Genomic DNA, 27,423 nt, shown 5'->3' on the forward strand with positions numbered 1-27,423 from the left:
AACTATGTCATTAATTCAATATCGACATGAAATTTAAAGCAAATAACGACACAATCTGCATTAAAACACAAGATTAACCTGTTAACTAGCATCGGCCCTTGGGTGGGCCGTGGGGGCGTGTCTATACTTTTTTTTAACCTTTGTTTTATAACAAATATTCAACTGACTATCATAAACTATGCATCATTTGAAAGCTAAAACACTCAAGAATCATGTTCTGAACTTGGATAGCTGTAAAATAACTTCTAAAACTGGTGTGTACTTCATCAACAATCATGTCTGTTTGGAGCATGTCTCCACATTGTAGTGCCCACGAGTAATTACGGTGATTCAGATATTATAATGAATGGCTGCGATGTCAGCTTCTGTACTTTCATACTGCATATATTACCTTTTCAGCGAGGTATTGAAAAATCGCTTGATCTATCACCTGCAGGGTTGCACCAGCCGTTCGGGGAAAGTAAAGTCCACACTAGTATAGCTATTTTGTAACTAACTCTGTACTTTATGCCCCATTTGTTCGTAAGGCAGAACATAGCAAGTAGGTCGTCAGCTCTGCTAAGAAATGTGTAGTTGCATAATATGACGTTTACCCTCAATGATCCAATATAGCAGCCTTCAAATATGTGAGCAGAAGTTGTGTTGAAGTGCGTGAAATTCAGTTTATCCTTCATTCTAACTTCTTTTTCCTCGCGTACAGTAAAAATACGTTTCCATTAAATACGATACTTAATTATGAATAACATAATTTTTTATTAACACATTTTTTTATATGTAACATAATACGTTTTTTATATATAAATAACATTCAGAAACTGTATATTTGAAATTAAATGAATAGGGATGAATAAATAAGTACTGATACAAAAAAAAAAAACATAAGAAATGACATTTATTGATTATGACTGATTTTATTTGACATGCACAACACTGTTGGGACAGATGCACACAGCAGCGTGCTGTTAGGACGGGTTCGTGTTGATGAGCCGTTGACAAAGTAATCATTCACATAATGTTCACTCTCTTAAAATGTGGGCGAGTATAAATGTCAGCATTATCATATGTCAAAAGAACTGAAGTCTGTCAGGTGAAAGAAGGGCTAATTGATGCACTTCAGTCTGTCTGCTATTTTATTCCGACCGTTACTCCTGATCGGAGACTTCCGTAAATATTTAGTTTGTATATGGAGTCAAGCTTCAACTAAGTTTAATGGTGCAACGAAAAAATATTTAGTAGTGCGTAAGTTAAGTAACTTAGTGCTCATTTACATCAAAACTAGGCTAAGTTGTAACTTGCGCAAAGCTGGTGCAGCCAGACCCTGATCTTCCATTACAGAAGTGAGAAGACATGCATCTAATAAAATGAGATCACTCTGGTATCCTTTCATATGTTGGAAAGGGTTGGCAAAGCTTGAAAAATAATATTTTTTCCATATCATGCAAACATGCAATAATATCACTTTTACATTCAACTAAGTGTTTTTTAACGTTTCCAACCTGTTTAACATGAGCAACTAAATGGTGGATTTCAAAATGTTTGAGAAGGAAACAATGAGCGCTTCACATGAGCAACTAAATGCTCAAGTGAACACAATGTGATGCGTTCATTGTTTCCTGGTGGACCGTTAAAGACAGCGACATCCTAGAGTCCCGGACATCCGGCAGAAGTCAGCCAATCAGACAATCACTAACTTGCCAAAAGTGATGTCTGGGGACGTTACATCAAGAACACATGCACAAACACACACAATTCACCAATCCAGAACGCTGTTTGCTAACCACCACAACAGGGGGAAAAAAGAGCAGAAGAAAAAGAGACGATCTACGCACCAACTCAAATTAAGAGTTCAGATGGCAAGCAAAAACTTGCTAGCCTATATGCTGAATTTCGATTCATTTTTGTGATGTGCTCCACTAACTTCACGGAAAGAAATCAGAGATGGCAGAAAGCGGCTTCCTGATTGTTTTGTTTTTATTGTGAGTGTACACAAATAAAAATAGACTCTTTACAGTTTCAAATAATGTCTCACCTGTATGACCATAATTTATGCCATAAATGACTGAGTATTTTAAATAGTTTTCGCTGTTATACTGAGATAAAATCATTCGGCATTGTGCCGATTTGTGACATGGAAGTCTCACTACAGTCCAGTGATGAAATATGCGTGCCCTGGAAAAGGGAATCCTCAGGTGTCGCTTCACTCACTGTCTCCCAGTGGAAAGGTGAAGTGGGCTCAGATCTAGATGGCACCTTTTCTCCTTCTCACTCATCTTTCCGTGATTTCTTGAAAAAGCGTAATATTGAACTTTGTGCATTCGCCATTATCACTGCATGTTAATGAACTCTCACGCGCAAAGAAAACAAATCTCTGCACAAGTTTTATTTTTCATTATTCTATTTATATAGCCTACATATTTATGTATCGGCTATATATACTGTATATATGGTGTATACAGTATGTATACATACATACAGTACATATATACTGTGTATACATACACTCACAAACACTCTCATGAAGCAAAAACCCAGACTCAACTCTCATTACACTCTCTCACCGTTTCCCCATTTCATTCTCGCTCAACAGATAAACAAACATTCAACTAAAATTGCTCTCCTTCACCCCCTCCACATCATCTCATTCTCTCATCTTCTGTCCTCTCCTTGATCTCTACCTCTATTTCACACTTTCCACTTCTTTACCTCCTCTCTCTCCCTTCTTTCTCTCTCTCTCGGTCTCCCTCCCCCTCTATCAACTCAGTCACTGTGCAGCCGCACATAATTAGCTCTAAACAGCGCACTGCTCTCCCCCACATCTGGAAAGAGTTTAGGCATGGCAGTTTCCTACCAGGACAGCTAAATATTTAGGTTCAGACTCACTGTGTATGGATGAACTCATGATAGAGGGGTGGAGCAAAAGGAAAGAGAGGGCGCGTTTGCGCGGAGAGGGGGAGAAAGTGGAAAAATGGCCGTTTATGGTAAATATATTGGGCTTTATACCACAAAGTAGCACCAAATGACTTGTATATGCCAACGGTATACACTAATGTGGAGAGGATTTATGAGTAATTTAGGATGTAATGGAAACCTGGAGAAGGCTGACGTGTGGAACGGCATCAAACAGCACACACGCACGCACAAAAAGTGATCAGTTACCCACAGAGGTCAAAGCAGTTAAACTCTAATATGGAGGTGTAGCCACAAATCCTCTGCCGAGCTGCTTGACAAACAACGAGAAGCAGCCAATGAAAGGCTCTCACTGAACAAACCGCATCTCTCCTGCTCCTAACCGAGTGCTTTGGGTGATTTACAGTTTTAAATATATTTGAAAGAAGGGCAGAGGCGAAATGTGGGGAGTAAGGAAACAGAAGAAGCAGTCGGAGAAGTGGCTGAGAGGTTAGCGCACGTTCTCCGACACATTGAGATGTGGGGCTCGGGCGGGAGTAATGTAAAAAAAAAAGAAATCAGAAGTTGAGCAGAGACAAAGAAAAATGAATTGAAAAAAATGATTTTTGCTTTAATGTGCAATCTCTACTATCACTATTCCCTTATTCATTCAGGTTATGGTCTATGGATGAACAATAAGGATGGAGAATACGGTTTTGGGTAATTACTGAGGTCACTCCTCCACAGTTTCCCTCTCCACCAATCAGATTAAGGGATGCCATCTGCTTATCTAACCTAATCAGCTGAGGAATGCCAGATGTTGTGTTGCAGGCCTGCAGCTGGTCCAACAGATAACCTTTACCAAAATGACTGACCCCAGAAATCACATTCTGACCTCTTGAGGCCTGTCTGTTTAGAGTTGGTCAGATACAACAATCACTTATTTGCGGTTAGAGCTAAAACCGATTGTTAAACTGTTTTTCTCACATTACTCTGAAACTGAAATGAAAATGAACTAACATACAGTACTCAGATACAGTATCAGTGGATATTCTGAGACTTCTAAAACCACAAAAAAAAAATGTACCGCACTACCCATAATTCCCTTTTTCTCTGCCTGACACACCGACAGAGACTGTATAAGGGGGAAGATACTGACTACTCATAGGAAAATGAATGAGATAGATTTGGATTTGGCAGAGTCATGAACAATTCAGTCCACCCGTTTAATCAAGCCTGTCTTTACTCTCAAATATGAAGGTTCTTTATTGGCATTGATGAACCTTTAACATCCATGGAAATTTTCCATTGCACAAAAGGTTCTTTATAGTGGAAAAAAAGGTTCTTCAGACTGTTAAAATGTTCTTCACACAAAGAACATAATTGTTCTGTTAAGAACTGTTCACTGAAAGCTTATTTGGGGAACCCAAGATGGTTATTTTATATGGCTTCAAAACCCCTTTTGGACGCTTTATTTTTTTAAAGTGTTGGACCAAAGGATGTTTGTAATGCCTGATGAAACAGTGTAAGGACTACTGTGATTACATGATTAAGTGACAGACTAAACTAGTATGCTATGCAAGAGGCATTTTAAAGCGACAAAATGACTGAAGAACAATTTTAAAGGACGTGGCAGAAACTTAAAGGGATGGTTCGGAGTAAAATCAACCTAGGGTCCTTTGCACCATGACCTCGAGCCAAACACCCTACCCCCCCCCACCCCCCACCCCCCCCCCACCCCCCCCCCCCCGCCCTCAGAAGCCTTTTTTCCCTTGGTTGAACATTAATAAAGTTAGAGCTTATTTAAGTCCGGGTTAGCAGTAGCATGAGCCGTCAGGCAAGTGTTATTTAAATAAACTCCTGATGTACTTACAAACTTTCCAATGCCTCATTTTATGAGTACAGAACCTATTTGTACTACTGTAGAAGTTTGGTACCATTCAGGGCATTATTAGTGGGGTAATTTACGAGATACATCCTTGGATCCATTAGCGGCTGCACTAAGCCGGCTGATTTCTCTAAATAAGCTCTAACTTTAATAATGTTCAACCACGGGAAAAAAGGCGGGTGGGGGGGGGGGGGTGTTTGGCTCGAGGTCATGGTGCAAAGGACCCTAGGTTGATTTTGCTCCAAACCATCCCTTCAAGGAGGCTGCATGCGTGGCTTTATTCCGTGCTGTCATCTCCATCGGTTTCAAAACATGTCTCCAAAAGAAAATATGTTGAAAGATACAGTACAACTAACCGAAATCCGTATCATGTGTCATGTAATCACTAAATCAGTGTTGCAAACAATGTCACGTAACATTATACCTCAGAAAAGCCATTTGTTGACCATAAACTTGATAGACAGCAAGAAAAATAACAAACTAAGTAATAAGAGGAGCATTTTGGTAAATATATGTACCATACTGTATGTGACCCTGGATCACAAAACCAGTCACAAGTAGCACGGGTATATTTGTGGCAATAGCCAACAATACATTGTATGGGGCAAAATTATTGATTTTTCTTTTATGCCAAAAATCATTAGGATATTAAGTAAAGATCATATTCCATGAAGATATTTTGTAAATTTCCTACCATACCATGCAGCACAATCGCAAACATAAATGGACAACTTTAAAGGCGATTTTCTCAATGTTTAGATTTTTTTGCACCCTCAGATTCCAGATTTTCAAATAGTTGTATCTCGGCCAAATATTGTCCTATCCTAACAAACCATACATCAATGGACAGCTTATTTATTCAAATTTCAGATGATGTATAAATCTCAATTTCAAAAAATTTACCCATGTGACTGGTTTTGTGGTCCAGGGTCACATATCACATAATCCTTTTTTGTTGTTTACTGTTCTTTAATATTTAATGTATGTTTGAATGAATCTGTCAAGTTTTTATGACGGCCACCATTTAAAACAAAGCAAACTAGATTAGACACTTAATTATGTAAGTATAAGTATTATAACATTATTATTATAAAATGGACTTAAACCGGGTCCTCGCCTGCTGTGTGTAATCAAACACATCGTTTTCATTTTATTCCTCAGAGACTGAACTCGCACTCTGCGCACTCGCCACCAACTGGGAATTACAGTTACAAGTTACAAAAGATCCCCCTCAGTGTAATCTATCAAAATGATGGACTGCCTTTAGATTTTTTCGTTACTGCTAAAAACATTTCCGGAAAATTTTGGTTAACGAGACATCCCGTCTGAATGGCCATGTTCAGACTGAAAGCAAAAATAAGATTTTTTTTGCATATCCAGATTTTATCTAGATGCATTTTTGAAAGTCTGGACAACAAAAAAACACATGAAATTGGATTTTTTCAAACCACACATATGGAGGTGGTTTGAAATGCGATTCCAATCAGATTTTTAGAGATGCGTCTCAGTCTGGATGCTCTGGCTGCTCAAAACGGATTTCTTAATTGTCTTTTGCATCACACTTAATGCAACACATAACGATAACGGCAAAACTGGTGGTGGAAATGCGGGAAGTATTCATACGGTGTTCAAATGGTATGTCCAAAGATTTCAGCATTTTCCTGCGCAACAAAGGAGAACTTGACAGGGCGGTTTATATTGGAGAGCGAGAAACAAACATGGCGGACGATGGGCAAGAATAAATGGTGATAAGAGTGTGTGGACTGCTTTTTATAGAAAATTTGCAGAAATAAAAGAAAAAGGTTTAGATAAAGTGCTGTTATTCTTCCATCTTCTGTCAGCTCGCTTTCTAATTTGGTATTGTTTCATTCCACGTGACAAACTGCAGAGTGCGTGCGGGTTTGTCATCGGGGTTCCTCCCGCACAACAGGATTTGTTATCGTAAATATTCAACATGTTGGATATTTACAATTTGAGATCTGTGCATTATTCTGAGCAGATTCAGTCACTCTTAACACACATCACATCACAGGTAGATCTGATAGAATAATCTGTAGAACCATCAAGATAATCAGGACTTTACATAGGATTGTCGGAATGAGAGAATTGGGCCAGATTATCTTGTAGTGTGTGAGTGCCTTAAGAGATCCAAAATGTGCAGTGTTGGGGGATATTTCACTTGTTTGTGTAATTTTACATATTTTCTCCAACAGTCCATATAAAAGGTCAATCAAACAAATTCAACAAAAGGAAAAAAAAAAAAAAAACTAAAATAATACATTAGCTTCATAGCAGATTCCAAGTGATTAAGGATTTAGGACATTCAAATTGAACCCATTGCATGGGTTCCGCCAGTAGTGGGCACCCCTGCTAATACTGTAAGCAATGACGTACATCTGAGTCAATGCACCGGAGGGAAGCTAGCGAGAGAAGGGCATTAAAAAAACAAAGTGGAACACAGCTCATGTTAGCACACCGTAGGAATAGAAGTCCCATGTTTCAAATAAAAGAGCCAATCAACCTTTTTTTGGTGACTGGCAAATATTGACAAGCAGCTTTGAAGATTTTGGTCCCATTCAAGCAGGTGTGAGCCAAAATGGCCACTGAGTGGACTGACTTGCCTTAAAGGGGTTTTGGTATCATTCACCTCAACAAGAACTATTTTTATACAGACATTCCACATTTTCTCCTGGCGAATTAGAGAGCGGCTGAAAGAGATGAGCAAGAAAGAGACAGGTGATGATTCCCAGAATGCATCTGCTGTCTGAACAATCACAAAGCATGTCCACGAAAACAACAGCAGAGACACAATTTCAAACATCGCATCTAACCAGACAAAAGCCAATCCTGAGAAAGCGTTGGATCAACTACCTTGAAAAACACCCAACTAAACTAGTGCTGAGTGCAGCATTTTGATTAACCATTGCTCATTTTCCCTTCAGGGGGCAGGAGACTGTGAATACTTCTAACACACAAAGCCTCATAAAACTGCCTCACGGTGCGCTTTCCACATGCTCGGAAAACAAATAAACGATGTTAAGAGGTGCAAAAGGCTCATGAGAGCTTGTCTCCGACCGCCTCTGTCGTCTGCCACCCAGCCTACTTTTGCCCCCTTCCTATCTTTTTTTTTTTTTTTTTAAGTCCATTTCCTCCGGTTTCGCAAAGGCAATGTGTTGAGCAGATGTGAGCAGTTATTAAGCAGAACCACTAGCCTCTTTAAATGGAGTCCTGGCTACCCCGGGCCTCCTCCTCCGAGGGGACCAATCCTCGGGCTGCATACTCCTCTCCTGGGCTTGTTCGCGGCGTTTCGAGTGCTTTTAATGTTTATGTTTTTACGACAGCCATGTGCAGGCGAATTCTGCTCCTGCTGGGAAGGGGAGCAGAAGGGCATCATGGGAAGGCAGGGTTCTGAAACGACGAGTGTTTTATTCCTGCTTTTCCACACCAATTTTAAGGGCGGATACAACCAAAGATGTTGGACGGCTGCACGGGTGTCCATGTCAAGAAACAGACGAAAAATAGCACTCTCCTCACCAAAACAAATACACATAGCTTTAAAATGATCTCCCTTGTCTCACACAGGGATTAAGTGCATACTTTGTCCGACAAGTATTTTGTACAGGCGCCGAAAGTATCTGAAGTACTAGAATAGTCACCCAGATTAACAGGTAATATCACAATAGGTCATAACTAGCTACAGCCACACTTTGGAGGTTTAACTTCCTTCCTGTGCAGACAATATGAATATGGTGAACAGACTGGGATATTACAGCACAGGGAAAGGAAGGAGACGGATGGCTATTAAAGTGCACTTTTTATTCTCCTTTAGCATGGCCAAGTCAGCTGAAGACTAGAGGACCTGTGTGCATATGTGTTTTTTGAGGACAGAGGACCGGTTTCCTTTGCTGTCAGATGGAAGGCATGTGTAAAATGACAACACATCAGTTTTGAGTTCTGCAACAAACTCCTCTTCAATGCTTCACTCTGCTCATAATTCTCACCACATCTCACATCTGAATGAAAATATGAGCCGAAACAATGAGCTGGTAGCGTCACACTCTGTAGAGTTTGATGGTTTCACTTTGTGAAACGTTCAAGCCAAAACAAAAATGATTGTTGGTCAAAGAATGTTAGTCAAAAGTTGTAACAGCACATAATGACAGAATCTCTGTATACTCGGTACAGTATTTACCATATAATAATGTTTTATGGCTGTGAAGTAGGACAACTGTTAACAAAACTAGTTATGAATGAATATGAATAAATTGAAAAATGTAACCTTTAAAATTATTGCATCAAAGATTGAATACTGACTACTAAAAACTATCTCTTGTTTGAGATAGTAGTTAATATCTATTTTTAATGTTAATTTACTTGAACAAAGGCTAATAATTCTCCAATAAATGATAACCACAATCTAAACAACTGAGTCTTTCTCATTGCAAGTCTATTAATGTCACTGTACATTTTCCTTATACCAAAAGATGGCACATATATTTGTAGTAATAAGTGAGTTGTGAAAAAAAATGTAGTGTAAAATGGAAAAATTATTACAGTTGCCCCTGGACTCCCCTATAGAGTTCAATTTTGACAGCTGCTCAAAGCTGCTGTCTATTAAGATCTTGTACAGTAGTCACCAAGAAGTGTCCGACCTTTGTCTTTAGCACTGTTGTAATACCAGTTTACATCTTCCAGACTGTTGCTGTCACAATTACTGATTTTATGAGATGCTATAGACATACATTGTCTAATAAAAGCCATGTTCAATGATGCATGTTTCTGTATCTTAAGACAACCCCTGTGCCATCAATCATTCATGCAGTCTCATTTGCTGAAGTTCTGCATCTTCAAATGTTCGTTTGAAATTTACGCTTCAGAGAATTAAGCTGAATGGTATTCTCAAACAACACCCCACATCCTCCTACAAACTCAGGTATAATTTACTGCACAAACCATCAGCTTAATATATAATTACATCGAGAAGTTGATTGTAGCTACTTTACACTTTGTACTTGAGTCAATGAATTGTGTTTTAATGAAATATGCAGACTATATAACATTGATAAAGCGTTGCTAAATAGTGAAAATGAACAAAATACTCACAGAGAGACGGTCCTGTTGGGGAGCAGACTGACTTCTGGCGTTTCGGTCAGCTCCTTCCCACCGCAGCTGACTTTCCTCCGCGCTCCGGGCGCAGGGTGAGCTTTACCGCGGTCGTCCGCGCAGCTGCAGCCGCTGGAGAGGAGCTCCGGACAGCCGGCAGAGACTCTGTGAAGCAGCAGCAGGAGAAACACACGAACCCAAAACGGGATGCGGACGCAGGGTCCCGACATTGTCCCCCACACTATCAACTGTGCGGTCCCAGGTCAGCCCATGACATCAGGGCACAATCTTTTCTGGGTGATAATAACTTAAAGTATCAATGCTGACAGAGACAAGTTACTCCTTTCTAAGTATGAATGGATAGATCACCACGGTATACTGCAAAACTCACTTCTGTTAAAAAATGACAGCACTCCTGTCACTGAAGCAATAAATTATATCCATCATGTCATAATTCCATCATGCACTTTCTTTCCTCCATGTCCCAAATGAAACGGAATAATTTTGTAGTACTTTACGAATGTGACGCGCAAACGGGCGGCGCGCAGAAATGTCACTCTGTCGCCTTTCTAAAGGAAAGTGAAGCTGTTACTCTTGTGCTTTTGAGCGCAGCGCAATTACGAGTCCTCAAAGCAGCTGTTGTCCATACTTTTTCCAAGCAGTATTTCACAGAAAAATGCGATTTGATTTGTTATAAAGTTCCGGACGCGTATCAGCAAACATGACGGACTCCTCCGGTGCGCTCCGGGGTCCGTGTGGTGTAAATCGCAATCTGACTTTGAATAACGGTGCAGATCCTAATTCCAGGACTCTGGCGCTTTTCCTCTGCCATCCTGTCACACTCACATTCAGCTCCAGCCACAGTGCGCACATTCCTCTCCCTGAGCCGCGCGGTCCTAGCGCAGCTAATTTCATGTCTCCCATAAATCTAGTTATTACATTACAGTCTCCAGATTATGTTACTCTAAATCATTATTAAGGTAATAAAATGTACTATGTATTTACATTTACGACTACTAGAGACTGGAGAATGGGCAAGTGAATGTTAAAAAAAAAGTGCAATTATATTACATACTGTAATTGTACTGTAAATACAATATCACAATAGGCTTATCTTAAAACAATTTCAATTCAATATTTTATGATTTAGATGTAGGGGAGAGCGGGGCACAACCTAACGCTTTTGGACTTTCTCAGTTTGTGTAAATCTACTTATGGTTCAGAGTATTTATTTTTTCCCACATTAATTTCCCACATGTCTAGTACAATTATGTGTTTTTGTTTTATTAATACAGTATATACTTTTTTCTTGATATACCCCGAAAGAATGGAAGTGAAATGTGACAACATGCCCCATAGGTGGGGTACATTGTAACATGTGTGGGGCACATTGTAACATAACATATGGCTGCTTAAAATGTTATCTGATCTAATAAAAAAAATATACAAAACAAACTAAAATATTTTCTAAATAAAATACAATTAAAAAACTTTTTCATATAAAATAATGGCAATTTTTAATAATTAAATATAAACTCATTTTTGAGTTTTGACTACGAACACATGAAAACACAGCTATACAACATAGTTCAAAACAAATAAATAATTAGTCATTTCTGAACATTGACACTCAGTCTTTATTCACCTTTTTCTCACGTTTTCTCAATAAAATTAATAAAAGTATAGAATATAATAGCATATTTCTAATAGGGGTACATTGTAACGCAGTTACAACATGCCCCCGCCTGCACAACTGGGATTTAAACCCTGCTAGTGTCTTCTGCTAGTTAGCGAAGCATTAAAGAACTATCTCAACTGTTAAATAACATCTTGGAGATTAAAATAATATCAGATTTGTCTTATTTTAAAAAAACACAAAAAATAGAGATGAAAAATTAACTTAAGTAAGAAATTTACTTTTGCTATGGTTTAATAAATGTCTATGGATATCTTCCAAAAAAAAATTTATTTTGGCGGATTTTTTTTTTCTATATAGTGTTGATATGGCAAATAGTAAATACACAAAGTTTCGTCATCCAAGCATGTGCGGAAGTATTTAAAACAAGCGTGTTACAACTAACCCCGCGTTAGGTTGTGCCCCGCGCTCCCCTATGTATCTGGTTTATCAAGTGAAAGAGGTCATTCCCTTTTAAAGGGATCAAAAATTCTGTCATTAACTACTCACCCTGATGTCGTCCCAATTGACAGCTACACAACTAGCACTTTGACGCTTAAAGTTCATAAAGAAATCGTAAAATTAACCCATATGAATTGAGTGGTTTAGTCCAAATTTTCTGAAGAAACATGATCGCTTTATATGATGAACAGATTAAATTTAGGCTTTTATTCACAAATAAACATTCATCAGTGCACACATCTGATCTGGTAAACGGAAGCTCAAGCATGTTCGCTTAACTTGTGAGAACCAATGAGGTTCATTCTTGTGTGTTACGCAGCATGTTTGAGCTTCAGTAAGAACCAATGAGGTTCATTCTTGTGTTACGCAGCACGTTTGAGCTTCAGCTAGACCAATGAGGTTCATTCTTGTGTTACGCAGCACGTTTGAGCTTTAGCAAGAACCAATGTGGTTCATTCTTGTGTTACGCAGCACGTTTGAGCTTTAGCAAGAACCAATGAGGTTCATTCTCGTGTTACGCAGCATATTTGAGCTTCTGCAAGAACCAATGAGGTTCATTCTCGTGTTACGCAGCACGTTTGAGCTTCCGCAAGAACCAATGAGGTTCATAATATACAGCGATCGAGTCTCTTTTGAAAATTTGGACTAAACCGCTCAATTCATATGGGTTAGTTTTACAATCTCTTTATGAAGTTTTTTGAAGCGTCAAACTTGTAGTTGCATAGCGGTCTATAAGACAGAAAGCTCTCAGATTTCATCAAAAACATCTTTGTGTTCTGAAGATGAAGAAAAGTCTTTCGACATGAGGGTGAGTAATTAATGACATAATTTTCATTTTTGGGTGAACTATCCGTTTAAATGTGAATTTTTGCCTAATTTTAATGGTAATCTCACAAAGGTGTCATTGATAGATGAAAACAGCCACATCCACAGTAAAACTAAAGAATTTTTGAAAAGGTTTTAATTACATGACCAACACATGAGGAATGACTGAGAACCCCCTGGGGAACGGCAGCATTTGGGATTATTCATCAATAACTACAAAAACTTGATCCTTCTGTCTCTCTAGCTCTCTTAATAGAACTAATAGATGTATGTTTGGGCTTAGCCTTTGACTTGTAATTAATGCTGACTACATATCAGGCACTATGACCCAGTTGGTCAGTCCATGGGGCTTGTCAGGGCCTCCTTGGATCTTCGCGTGCGACTGGACCATAGGAGCCTGAATGAAGCTTTGGCTGCGATGTGCACAGAGCACATGGGGTCTGAGAACCAAAGAGGAGAAATTTAATACATCCAGGAAACAGATCATCAAGAATGATAGATATACAGTTGCCTCTTAGTTTGTTTCTCATGGTTCTGACAGAACAAATTCAACAGAATTTGTTGATTTAAGTAAGCAGTTGTAGGATGGTTTCACAATGTACACATAAGAATTTCTACAATGAAACCAGTATTTGACTTATCCTTACAGCTGTGTCAACACTTCATAAATGCACAGCTGAGGAAATGAAAACCACACTATAGCAGAACATTGCAAGTAACCTATTACTGTGTTATTACAGTATTGTAAACACGTAATAACAATGAACCACACACATGCACAAACTAATGTTCCCCTTTTGGAATCATTGTTGTCAAAGTTATAAGCTTTTTCTTCAAAACTATATTTTCCCTAACTGACTAATTACGGTTTACACTAATGCTGGATTATGAATTGATAAAAATAGATTTAAAACGCTCCAATGAAGTGTTGTTTAACAAACTGTGGACTCCAAAACCGAGCCAAAAAGTGAGCGCCAGGCAATTATATTTCAACGCTCGGATAGAAATGTGTGGATGATCACCATGTGTCATGCAGTATACACAGGCTGGTTGAGGTTAACCTTCAGACGAACCAAAAGAAAACCACAGAGACAGAATCAGAAGGATTATTTAAGGGCATAACGTTCTTCCAATTTCTGTTTGTCATCATTATAAAAACAATGTGTGTCTGTTCTGCTGCTACTAAAATCCTCTTATCAGGCATTTGCTATGGAGGGAAAAATGCTCCCATCAGCATAAATTTTTCAATGTTTCAAAAAGAGCTGTTGTAACTAGGGAAAAGAGGAAAGGGGAACCAGATATGGACCGCTGAGATGTTTATGGGCCATGCTGTAAAATTCCCAACACACACGAGACTTAATTTCCTCAGGTCTTTGATACTCATACTGTAAATCAACTTTTGTTTCCAGCAGAGTTGAAATCCACAGTGTTGTCTTATTTTAAAACGGCAACTTCTCATTTTAAAACCGACCCCTTTTGATATACAAGAAGCGGGGAAATAGGAAACCGTAGCTCGGGCTTTAAAAAAACAGACCCAGGCCACGTTTTGAAAATACTGCGGAGAAAACGGATAGAGGTTTTCAATTGAGCTTGACGTTGGTGTCTCGGTGCCACAGGTTCAGACGTGTGAGAGCTGCCCACTCGCACAAAGGGACACTGTACTCCAGCTAAAATCGTGCAAACCCGCGTTTGTTATTCCTGTACGGAATGAGGGCCTGCGGGAAAGACGATTCCGATTGCTTCCGGAAACGTGCAAACGCGCACCACAGTGCCTCTAACCGAGGTCTGTTTATCCTGCACTTTAAATAACGTTTCGAACACGTTCTCTCCGCACCTTCAAGACCTCCGAACCCTCCTCATCTGGTACGCAGTTTCCATTTAAAATGTCACGTCCCAAAAAGCACATTACATCAAATTGTACTTAATGGCATCCAGACAAACTTTTATGTCCTTCCAACATTCTCGTGCTCACTTTCGCTTACTCCCTCCTATTCCCCCATTGCTTTTCTTTTCTAGCTCGTATCGCCGAGCAAGCAGTATCTCCCTCTCCCTCAGCAACATCTGGAGTCCATTCCAGGTGGAATAAAGAAGAGGGAATATAAATGGAGAAGTGGGCCTCAGTCTGCTGCGAGAGTGAAAGTTATACAATGGACAAATACAAGGAGGAAATGACACAGAGTTATTAGGCTTTAGAAAGAGACAGACACTGTATCATTTTTATACAGGACACGCAGCCCCAAAAAGACAAGTCAGTAAAACTTGAAATCGGTCTAATATGATTTGGTGCTCAAGGAACATTTCTTATTATTAGCAATGTAGAAAACAGTTGTGCTGCAGAATATGCTTGTGGAAACCGTCATAAAAAAAATTGGGATTCTTTAATGAATAGAAAGTTCAAAGGAACAGCATTTATTTCAAATGGAAATCTTTTGTAACATTAATGTAAGAAAATGTCTCTACTGACACTTTTGATCAATTTAATGCATCCGTGCAAAAAAAAAAAATTAATTTGAATTTTATCTGAATGTTGAATGTATATATATATATACTGTATATAGGGTTGTAGCGGAGTAAATGTAATTGGGATTACGTAATCAGATTCCAAATTGTAATTAGATTATATTACGTTTTAAAATGCTCAAAATCACGTTTCAGTTACTTTTTTATGGATTACATGATTACATATTATTCACACAATGGTAGTATATTATTCATAATTTATTGATTCTAACTAATTCTTCAATTTACTCTTTTAAATGGTCCTTTCTAAAACAAAATGATTCATTTTCATTTGACATTTTTTATGATTTAATTAGCTTTTCATCAACTCAGAATCCCACTGCAGTTCTTTAATTAACCCAGATTGGGAAACCCTGTCATAATAATGCTTAATGCTTTTTATGTTGTTGATAACAAATAATGGAAAATATCAGGAAAAATCAAGAATGGTATACAATAATCCCATTCAAATCTAAGTGATAAATGAGTTAGGTGAAAAGTAATCTAAAAGCAATCAAAAAGTAGTTAGAATACATTACCTAAAATGAGTAATCCAGATTACGTTACGAATAAAAAATTTGTGTCATGTAATTTGTGATCAATAACAGACTAATATGTATATATAGACACACACACACACACTTTTTAAATAAAAACTTGTAAGTGCTATATATAATTTAATTATATTTTATTGTATTTTTTTTAAATATAATTGTTCAGTGTTTTTGGTTTTCGGTCGTGTGATATCAAAGACAGCTACTGCAATACTACTGACTTTACTTTTAGACACTACACATATTAGACAGTTCCTCCCAGGGATGAAGGTAATGACCCCTGGTGAGTGATGTTATTTCCCGTTGCTCTATCGCTCTGATGAGGTCACTATCTGCCTCCAATCCACAGGGAGATTTAATACTGGTTGAAAAACACAACCAAATGTATGAAAGTTTCAAAAACAAAAAGGCAGCCAACAAATATATAAAGAACACTTTGTGAGTTCATTTCAAAGCAGTGTTGGCCTGTGATAAAAGGATATCTACTTGATCTGAAGTCAAGTGACTAAGATATGAATGTTTTCAGCAGGCTGGTGTTTATGTATAGCGCCACCTTGTGGTGTCTGTCTGTTCTTGCTATTCCAGTGATCTGTGCCTAGCAATATGGTATACGTTTCAGGGGTGAGCATCTCTATCACTTTTCTTCAACTATAGGCACGATCAATATGCAATGGGGTATATAGATACAACACAGTAGAAATGTTTTTTTCATTCATCATCTTTTTTCTTTTACCATTTCCACCAAATGTCACTTCCACTAGATATGATGTATTGTGTTTAACAGCATGGAATTTTTATTTTTATTTAAATAAAATGACATACGGTACTCCTTTGTCTGGCTAAGTCAAATAGATAGCATTTTATAAATATTAAAATAAATACAGATATTTATTTAACCTATTTTTATTAATTTGACAAAATTGTAGCTTTGTTGGAAATGCCACAAAAATATTATGTTCACAAGTGATTTTTTTTTTTTTTTTAGGTGATCTTGGGAATGCATTTTTCAATTTATTACATGCATCATATTTCATCTGAAGATCTTCAGACACAGTCTCCTTGGTAAATGAGTACAATATCTTCATAAGTCGCAAATTTGTTGGAAATTGTCATAATTGAGAGACAGTCGCAAAGTTCAATTTTGGTATGAATCATTTTCACACAATACACATCACGTTCATGTTTAATTTAGATTAGGCTACTACACTCACCTAAAGGATTATTAGGAACACCATACTAATACTGTGTTTGACCCCCTTTCGCCTTCAGAACTGCCTTAATTCTACGTGTCATTGATTCAACAAGGTGCTGAAAGCATTCTTTAGAAATGTTGGCCCATATTGGTAGGATAGCATCTTGCAGTTGATGGAGATTTGTGGGATGCACATCCAGGGCACGAAGCTCCCGTTCCACCACATCCCAAAGATGCTCTATTGGGTTGAGATCTGGTGACTGTGGGGGCCATTTTAGTACAGTGAACTCATTGTCATGTTCAAGAAACCAATTTGAAATGATTCGAGCTTTGTGACATGGTGCATTATCCTGCTGGAAGTAGCCATCAGAGGATGGGTACATGGTGGTCATAAAGGGATGGACATGGTCAGAAACAATGCTCAGGTAGGCCGTGGCATTTAAACGATGCCCAATTGGCACTAAGGGGCATAAAGTGTGCCAAGAAAACATCCCCCACACCATTACACCACCACCACCACCAGCCTGCACAGTGGTAACAAGGCATGATGGATCCATGTTCTCATTCTGTTTACGCCAAATTCTGACTCTACCATCTGAATGTCTCAACAGAAATCGAGACTCATCAGACCAGGCAACATTTTTCCAGTCTTCAACTGTCCAATTTTGGTGAGCTCGTGCAAATTGTAGCCTCTTTTTCCTATTTGTAGTGGAGATGAGTGGTACCCGGTGGGGTCTTCTGCTGTTGTAGCCCATCCGCCTCAAGGTTGTGCGTGTTGTGGCTTCACAAATGCTTTGCTGCATACCTCGGTTGTAACGAGTGGTAATTTCAGTCAAAGTTGCTCTTCTATCAGCTTGAATCAGTCGGCCCATTCTCCTCTGACCTCTAGCATCAACAAGGCAATTTCGCCCACAGGACTGCCGCATACTGGATGTTTTTCCCTTTTCACACCATTCTTTGTAAACCCTAGAAATGGTTGTGCGTGAAAATCCCAGTAACTGAGCAGATTGTGAAATACTCAGACCGGCCCGTCTGGCACCAACAACCATGCCACGCTCAAAATTGCTTAAATCACCTTTCTTTCCCATTCTGACATTCAGTTTGGAGTTCAAGAGATTGTCTTGACCAGGACCACACTCCTAAATGCATTGAAGCAACTGCCATGTGATTGGTTGATTAGATAATTGCATTAATGAGAAATTGAACAGGTGTTCCTAATAATCCTTTAGGTGAGTGTATTATTATAATTTAGAAACATGTATTAATTCATTTTTGTTATGATGGACTTGAAAAGTAGGATTGAAAGTCTTGAAAGTAAAACAATAAAATCTGTACAAAAGACAACAAAAATAATTGAAGGCAAATAAATAAACCCAAAACAGATTAAAAATAGATTTTAAAAAAAGTTGCTAAAACATTTCTGTAAACTTCATTTCACAATAATGTAAAAGGCTGAAATCTGTTAGTTTTAATAAAATAAACCCCTGGTTCATAAGTGAAAAAGGTTGCAGAACACCTATAGATAATAGAATGACTTCAATCTAAACTTGAATCACAAATGATTTTGTGTTTGGATAAAGGATATATTTCTACAACGACTTAAAACAGTGTCAAGTCCAAGTATGTGCAAGTGAGCCAATATTTGACACACCCCATAAAAATTTGGGCCTCGACAATGAGGTTAGAGAGCGGCAGTTAAGTGTGGACCATTTGAATGTACATCAGCCATTCCGTCAGCGTGTCCCATTAGGAAATCAGTCTAACAAATGTCTGATTGCTCCCATTTCCCTGTTCACCAGGGCACAGTTCCTGTCTTTAGTGTTAAGCGCTGATTCTGTTTAATGGGCTTTCGGGGAAAGATTGATTACAGCGATGTCTGGAAACAAGCATGACCTCACACACGTGAACAAAACACCAGAGATAACAACCCATGACCTTCACTGATTGCTGGGAGAAACCCATGTCCAAAAATATCAAACAGCGCAGGCAGGTCATTCATCTCCGCCAAACAATGAAAATTGCTCCGGCACAGGTTATTTTTATGAGAGAGTAAGTCTTAAATGAACTGAAAATCCCCATTACTGTAACTGAACTGATTCATAAGGCTGGGTTAAAAGAGGCTGCCCTCAATGCATGTGTGACCTGCACTGCACTACATGGATGTCATACACATATCGTAAACAGTGTCAGAGTAACAGACTAAACTGGCATCAACACTTTAAACATGTCATCACGTGATTTAGATGTCTTTATAATGGCCTCCTAATTGTTTGGAGATAGCTGGTGCTGATTGACAGGGAACCAGCCAACCACTGTGATGCAAAGAAAACATCATTGCTGTCCCCTAGTGGTCAAACAGAAAACCAACACAAATATATGTTTTCCTTTTCTTCACAATGCCTTTGTGAGATGGCTTTAGTTGCTGTTAAGCTGCTGCAAATCTGAAAAAAAAAAAAAATATATATATATATATATATATTTGTGACCCTTACTCCTTTTGAACTTACAAAAATGTATGCAAATGTCTTTCCTAAATTATATAATACTTTTTTTCAGCTTTATATTTCAGTTTTTTTTTTTCTGATTAACTTCTGATGAAGAATTAAAATAAAATAATAATAATAATTGCGACTTATCTCACAATTCAGATTATTTATTTATTTATTTTTTAAAAAGGTAGAATTGTGAGATAAAAGTTTATCTTTTAAATTGTTTTATTCCAGGGCGAAAAAAAAAAAGCTTCAAATTGCGAGTTTATATCCGTTTATTTATAAAGTCAGAATTGCGAAATATAAACTCGCAATTGCGTGAAAAAAAGTCGTCATAATTGCCAGTTTATCATGCAATGCTGAGGAAAAAAAAGTCAGAATTACGAGATGTAAACTCGCAATTTGTGGGGAAAAAGTCAGACTTGTGAGATAAAAGGTTGCATTTAGGCTATTTATTATTATTATTATTTATTAAATAATATACATTTACATTACATTTATTCATTTAGCAGACGCTTTTATCCAAAGCGACTTACAAATGAGAAAAATAGAAGCACTTAAACTAACAATAGGACAACAACATGCAAGTGCTATGACCCTTTTCCGTTTAATCTATGAAGTACATGCACTTTTTAATTTATAATTTTTTTTTAATAGATATAGAATAAAATATAAAGTATTAGTATTATAGGAAATCAACTGTGTCAGGCTTTAATTAATTAAAAGTCATTAATCATCAGCATGCAAATACGTCATTGTCGTCTTGTTTTCCACTACAAATATCTTAAGGCTTGTTTAACGAGAATATTAATATTATTTTCTCTGTATTAATATAATGTTAGGTTACTACAAGAGGTTAAGGTTAGGTTTAGGTGTAGTTTCAGGGTTATTACAGTTATTGTAATTACTGTAATAAGTACATAGTATGTACATAGGAAACAGGACTAAAATAAAGTGCTACCAGTAACACTTCATTTAAAGGTGACGTAGTTACACTTTACTACATCTACTTACTATAGTAATAACAGTAAATTATGCATAATTACAAGTAACTAACCCTAAACCAAACCCTAACCCTAAGAGTAACGCTATAGGCTAGTAAGTACATATAGTTGATTCAAATTACGTATTTGAGGAAGTACAATGTAAGTACGTCACCTTAAAATAAAGTATAACCTTATATTATTAATTCAAAGGATCTAGCAAGCTCATATACTTATCATTTTTTCTGTTAGTTTTTCAGAGTCCTTTGAGTCTCTCTTCAACATAGGAGAGATGATTGGATCCGGAGGATTTGGCAGAGTGTAGGAGGGAACACAGAAATTTGATGGCAAAAAGGTATAATATTACCGAACTGTACAAACATTTTGCTCTTGCATGCATCAAAACAGATTTAAAACAATTTGCAGATGGTTTAATTCCTAGTGCAAGGTCAGGTGCCTGAATACTGTGACTGTTATTGAAACTTTTTTTTTTTTTTTTTGCAGGTTGCCATCAAGCAGATGAGCAAGGTTGACAACAATCATTATCTTGATATTGTAAGTTGGCCAAAACCTGAATGTGCATTTAGTTGTTTAAGTGCTGATTACTGTAGTTAATACACCTGTAGGAAGCATTAGCTGTAAATAAGCCTAGAAGCACCAAATAACTTTGATCTGAAAAGGCTCTGTATCTACAGAGATAAAAGAAAAGTACATTTTAACAATGACATGTTTTCTTCAGATTTGTTCCCAGCTAACCTTCTGTCTGCTACTTTTCTCTAGCCTGGGCATCCCGAACCTCTGGTTACAGAAGTGGTGCTGCTGCTAATGATGAAGCAAGAACCCAGAAGCCCCTAAGTCATACAGCTATACGAGTGGTTTGAACACCCTCGAAATTTCACTCTCGTCATGGAGTACCCCGAACCTTGCGAGAGCTTGCTGGACTTCATCATTCGTAACCCTAAACTGGATGAAACAACGGCGCGGGTCATCATGTTTTTCATAATGACGTTCATGCGGAGAACTTCCTGTTGAAGAAAAACACTTTAGAGCTCAAGCTGATAGACTTTGGCTGCAGTCAGCTACTTAGTAGTGATGGTTACGAGAGCAGAATATACCGTGGTGAGCATTTTGGGAGTGTGGAAACCTAAATGTAGTGACTTACTGATTATTTGACACTTTAAATAAAAAGCTCAACAATGCCTTGCTTACAGGATTACTGCCCACCTGAAGTCTTAACAGGATGCCATCCCAGCAAATGTCTGGACTCTAGGAGTCTTGTTATATGAGATGGTGAACGCATGTTCTCCTTTTGGCAATAGAATGGAAATCACACAAGCCAATGTTACATTTGAGAACTCCAACTTATCCAAAGGTGAGAGAATAATATTGATATCGTTGATAAACGCACACATAAAGCAAAGGCTCTGTAAACAGTTAAAGGTGAAGTACTGTATGTAAGATTTTTTTTGAACCAATAAGAGTTGCGTGAAAATATGCTCTCTTTTTTTGCAGAAACTGCATACTTCACCTTTAAAGTAAAGATAAAGAACATTTTACCTTACAAAAATCATGTTTAGATGCCAAGTCACATGGTCATGACTAACCGGCTCTCTCCTTATTCAAATTTGTACAGAATGCAGTGATCTGATTAGCCAGTGCCTAACAAAGGATCCAACTAAACGGCTGACGTTAGAGCATATGTTCCAATGTAAATGGATTAGAAATGATCTTGTAGATTGGAGAAGTTCAGGAGATTCACTCGATCAGTGATTTCAGGTGTGAGGAAGTGTAACAGACAGAGTAGGATTATCATAATTTATCTTCAGTTCTGGATTTTTTGTATTGAGATTCAAATTTGTGTAGTGAACAGAGTTGATTTTAATGTTCTTGTCAGTGTCAGCTTCATTTATATAGCGCTTTATACAATACAGATTGTTTCAAAGCAGCTTCATGATAACAAACAGGAAAATAACAGAATCATTGATGGAAACAGAATTCAATTCTGCTGTAAAGCAACTCTAAAAAACATTTATGAGTTGACATGTTCATATAATTTTTTATCGGAAAGGAAATAACATACTTGCAGTCCTTGCTGGAGGGCTTGAGCTCGTGACGTGACCCGAAGCCCGAAATCCAACCCCAACCTGACAGGGAACTCAAGCCGCCACACTAGAGAGCTCAGAGACAGTGAGCATGAGAGACTGCAAGACTGGAAAGAAGTCATCAAGTCATCACAACCATATTCCCATCCTTCTCCTATTTATCCATGTTCACCAACTATAGAGGTAGCCGTAGCCACAACGCAGAAGTCTAGTCAATCTGATTGTCAGAGACATCATTATTCACATATGAGACCGATTCAATGCCATTTCCACAAATATACCAGTGACTTCAAATAGAAGGTGGCATGGTCGAACAAACTGTAACAATTATAAATCAACACGTGTACACAATCTTAAACTTGTTAAGTTGTTAAGTTAACTTGTTTTTAGCAGGCTGTTAGACAAAACAGGAAGGGTGGTGGGTTAGCAGTTATTTAAAGAAAATCACATTATGGAGGAATTTCAGTCTGGCTTTAGAGCTTATCACAGTACTAAAACTGCCCTTACAAAAATAATTAGTGACCCCAGAATAAACTCTGATAAAAATAAGGTCTCAATTCTAGTTCTTTTAGACTTAAGTGCAGCGTTTGATACGATCGATCATGGCATTTTAATCAATCGTTTAGAAAAACTAGTAGGTCTTTTTGATTCTGTGTTAAATTGGTTTAAAACGTATAATAAAGGGAGACAGTTTTATGTTAAAATCAGACAGCATGTATCTGAGAAACATGAAACCCACTTTGGAGTCCCACAAGGAAGCTGCCTTGGTCCTTTATTGTTTTCATTGTACATGCTGCCACTTGGTGACATTACCAGAGAAGATAATGTTTCCATAGTTACGCCGATGACACACAACTGTACATTTCTGTGAATCCAATTGACACTGAGGCTATTAATTCGATCACTAAATAAATGGATGAGTACCAATTTTCAAAAATTAAATGAGGACTGACATTTTATTACTTGGCCCAAAAACTAAAAGAGAACTGTTGTTTAAGAATCTAGTTAAATTCACTCCTCGGGTACGACCAGAGGTTACTAGTCTTGGGGCATTATTTTAGACTCAGATTTGTTTTAACTCGCACATTAATAAGGCAACAAAATCTTCTTTATTTCTCTAAGGAAACATAGCTAAAATTTGTCCTTTTTTAAACCAGAAAATGCAGAAAAATTAATTCAAGCTTTTATCTCAGGCTTTTATTATTGTAATGCACTTTTTACTGGCCTCCCACAAAAATCAGTTAACAGACTCCATCTTATCCAAAACTCTTCAGCTCGGTTAATAACTAGAACCAAAAAAAGAAAGAACATATAACACCAGTTTTGGCTGCACTGCACTGGCTTCCTATACAATTTTGGATAGATTTTAAAGTTCTACTCATCACGTTCAAAGTTTGAAATGGACAAGGACCTAACTATTTACTAGCTCTCTCATTAATTATATTCCATCAAGAACTTTAATATTGTCCAATGCAGGTTTACCTCCCCAACTTAGAACAAGAAACGAAAGCTGATCATCTGTGCAATTTTGATCATGTAAAGCACTTTGAACAACATTTTATGTCTGAAAGGTGCTATATAAATAATGTATTATTATTGATTATATTTGCTTTGTTTTAAAACCATTTTTTGTCTAGTAGTGTGATTTTACACTACTATGTCATTACATCTATATATTTTGCTGTTTTTTTCCTCCCCTTTATTTATATTTTATATATTTAACATTGGCTATTTAGCCTGATGTAAGAAGCGCCTGGGGTGAAGAAGAGGGGGGAGAGAAAAGAAGGGAGGAGAGGGTTCACCCTCAGAGGAAGGGGATCCTTCACTGACGCTGAGGGAGCCTGTGCTGGATCACCTCCCTCAGATCCTTCCTCGAATCGCGCCTTCTCTGCGACCTACTCTTCGGAGGAGGAGGGGTGCGAGAGGCGACGCTGAACCTCTGGCCCTGTCTCCGGTCCTTGAACCGGGATGGGCCAGGAGTCCCTGGCTGCCTGGGCGTGGATTCGTACAGCAGCGGAATGCATGATTTAAATGCATTTTAATGCCTCTCTGAACTTTTCCACCACTATCTCAATGGAGGCGCCGAAAAGTTCAGATGGCAAAACCGGCACATCGAGGAGAAAGAAAAGCTTTAAACCCCTTTCTTTCACCCCGATGTCAGCCAGGTTCAGCCACAGATGTCTCTCCGTGGCCACCATCGCCACCATCGACCTTCCAATTGAGGCAGCGGTTTGTTTGGTGGCCCGAGGAGCCAGATCTGTGGTGCGGCGCAGCTCGTCCACTGCGTCAAGGGAAAAACCCTGGTCCAAATCCTTCAGCAGGTCGGCTGACATCAAACATCTCGTCGATTGGGGGCACCGGCACATAGCCGTGTTCATGCATCCCCTCAACACCAGCATAGTTTGCTCGCTGATGGTGATGGATGCCTGTTGGATAGGGGTTCTTTCATGCCTTCTTGATCTCAGTGTGTAGCTCACGGGAGCTGGGGAATTATGGCCAGAAAAGAACAGTTCCATCAAGCCTGCTGCGAATGGCTCCATCCCTCACGCGCTCCCACGGCAGCTGAAGCCTCGCTGAAGAACACTCCATAACACCCAACAGCTCTACAGGGACAGACGAGAGTGGAGTTTTCTTAGAGGAAAACTCACAATCTGCACAATCAGGTCTCTCAAGAGCTGATCGTGCGTGCTCTTCGCCCAGACAGTAAACGCACAAGTTGTGTGTGTCATCTGGTGTCAGATACCTGAGACACGGATCCACACACTTCTTATCACTTGCCATAATTGTTTTCTTTACCTTTTCCAGGTGATTGCAAATCAGACAAAACAGTCCCTTCAGACGAAAAGACGACGTGTTCTCTAGGCATGTTCTCTCTCCCTATCGAAAGGGAACTAGGTGCGTGATAGCCCTCGCCATGGTTGTTAAAAAAAAAAATAATAATAATAATTGTGCATGTGGAACAAGTCGGCCTCTGTTTTCATTTCCTTTATTGTATTATCAGAAAGACTCAGGTCTCAAATCTTTAAAATTGAAGGAATAGTAACCCAAAAACAAATTCTATCACTTAAATTGATATCATCATTACTTACTCAACTTCTTGTTGTTTCAAACTCGTATACGGTTATTTTTTGTCAGTTTGAAGTGAAAAGGCAAAGGCCAAAGAATTTGCCAAAAAGGCTATTTTTCATCTGTAGACCCTTGATCGAATGTTAAAGTCACCCTAAAAACAAAACATCTTATATTAATACACACACAAAAGAGAAAGAATAAAGAGAGAGGGCTAAAATACACTAACAGAACATTTGTCTAAACATATATTGTGCTACATATAGGAGGTACTGTAAGAAAAATAGCGACAGGGGAAAGCAAATAACTAAGAGCAACTACTACAAAGAAGCCAAAATCAGAATATTAAGATACTAATGTTGACAGTGCTGAGTAGTAAGTAACCATTTTTTGAGATGAAACTTAAAAGAACCATATGTATCAGTTTTCTAATTATTGGTGGGTGAGTTCCATTCCTTTGTGGCTTTGAAAGAAAATACAGACTGACTAAATTAACTTTTTCTGAAAGGAATAATATAGTCCCCTCAAGCTGTGACATTAACCAGGGATTGTGTAGGTTTATTTCCGACTTGTGACACACTGCTCACGTGCATAATAACGGTGTCATTCGCATACATTTGGATGTTAGTGTTTGGGACAAACGGATAGAAGATCATTGATATAAACCGTAAATAGCAATGGACCCAGAATAGATCCTTGGGGAACACCTGTGGATATACTTAAGGAAGCTTATTTATAATTCTGAACTCAGACATACTGTGTGCGACTGGACAAATATCATTTTATTTTGCTCTGAAGCCAAATTGCATTGGATGCATAGCAAATTAACTAGTATTTAGATAATCAGTGATTTGCACAGCCATCAATTTCTCTGCAATCTTTGAGACTATATGTAAAATACTAATAGGTCTGTATTTACTAACAACATGAGAATCTCCACCTTTCAATATAGGCAAATGACTTTCAAGCACATGGGAACGTCCCCAGTGCATTCAAACAGGGCTTCGGTATTAACAGAATTACAAAGTAATCACGTTGAAAGTCACTCGTGTTCCAGTTCAAAAAAGGTAGTGTAGGGCGAAAAACTTCAAAATCGTCGGTTTACCTTTTATTTATTCATATTTTTTTTGTAAATGCTGTTTGATTTAGTCTTTGCACGTTCGCTTTGTAAACACTAGGTCGGTACTTCCACCTGTCACGCGTGACCTTTCAGCATGATTACATAATGTGTGACGCATCGCAGAGCTAGAGCAGGACCAGCATTTGTGGTTAAAGTACATAAATGTTTGTTTATTTTTTTTAGAAAATAACCGATCTTTTCGCTAGATAAGACCCTTATTCCTCGGCTGGTATCGCAAGCCCTTTGAAGCTGCATTGAAACTGCAATTTGGTCCTTGAAAACCATGCATTGAAGTCCACTATATGGAGGAATAATCCTGGAAAGTTTTCCTCAAAAACCTTAATTTCTTTTCGACTGAAGACAGACATGACCATCTTGGACGACTAAATCTTTATGACTTGTCTTAAAGGAACACTTCACCCATTTGCATTAAGCTTTGTATCGTTAGAAACCCAGTCATATTTTTGAATGGTCGTGCATTATTCCCTCATTTTCCCTTGAGACGGGAGAAATACGGATTTCAGTGTTGCAGTTCCTGCTTATAATGATGTAAAAATCGTCATTTAGCGTCATTCTAAG

At 38.2% G+C, this 27,423-nt stretch overlaps 1 protein-coding gene across 1 annotated transcript in view; it reads right to left on the minus strand.

Annotated features, from left to right (window-relative positions):
- Positions 1-10,733, minus strand: part of adgra2 (adhesion G protein-coupled receptor A2) — an 84,380-nt gene extending 73,647 nt beyond the window's left edge. Inside the window, exon 1 of the mRNA XM_079897900.1 lies at positions 9,878-10,733. Within this exon, the coding sequence (XP_079754026.1) occupies positions 9,878-10,107 (230 nt within the window). The 5' untranslated portion in view covers positions 10,108-10,733. The remainder of the gene's footprint in view (positions 1-9,877) is intronic.
- Between the last annotated feature and the right edge of the window lie 16,690 nt (positions 10,734-27,423).

The sequence above is a fragment of the Squalius cephalus genome (genome assembly GCF_949319135.1).
Source record: "Squalius cephalus genome assembly, chromosome: 16".
Classification (NCBI taxonomy): domain Eukaryota; kingdom Metazoa; phylum Chordata; class Actinopteri; order Cypriniformes; family Leuciscidae; genus Squalius; species Squalius cephalus.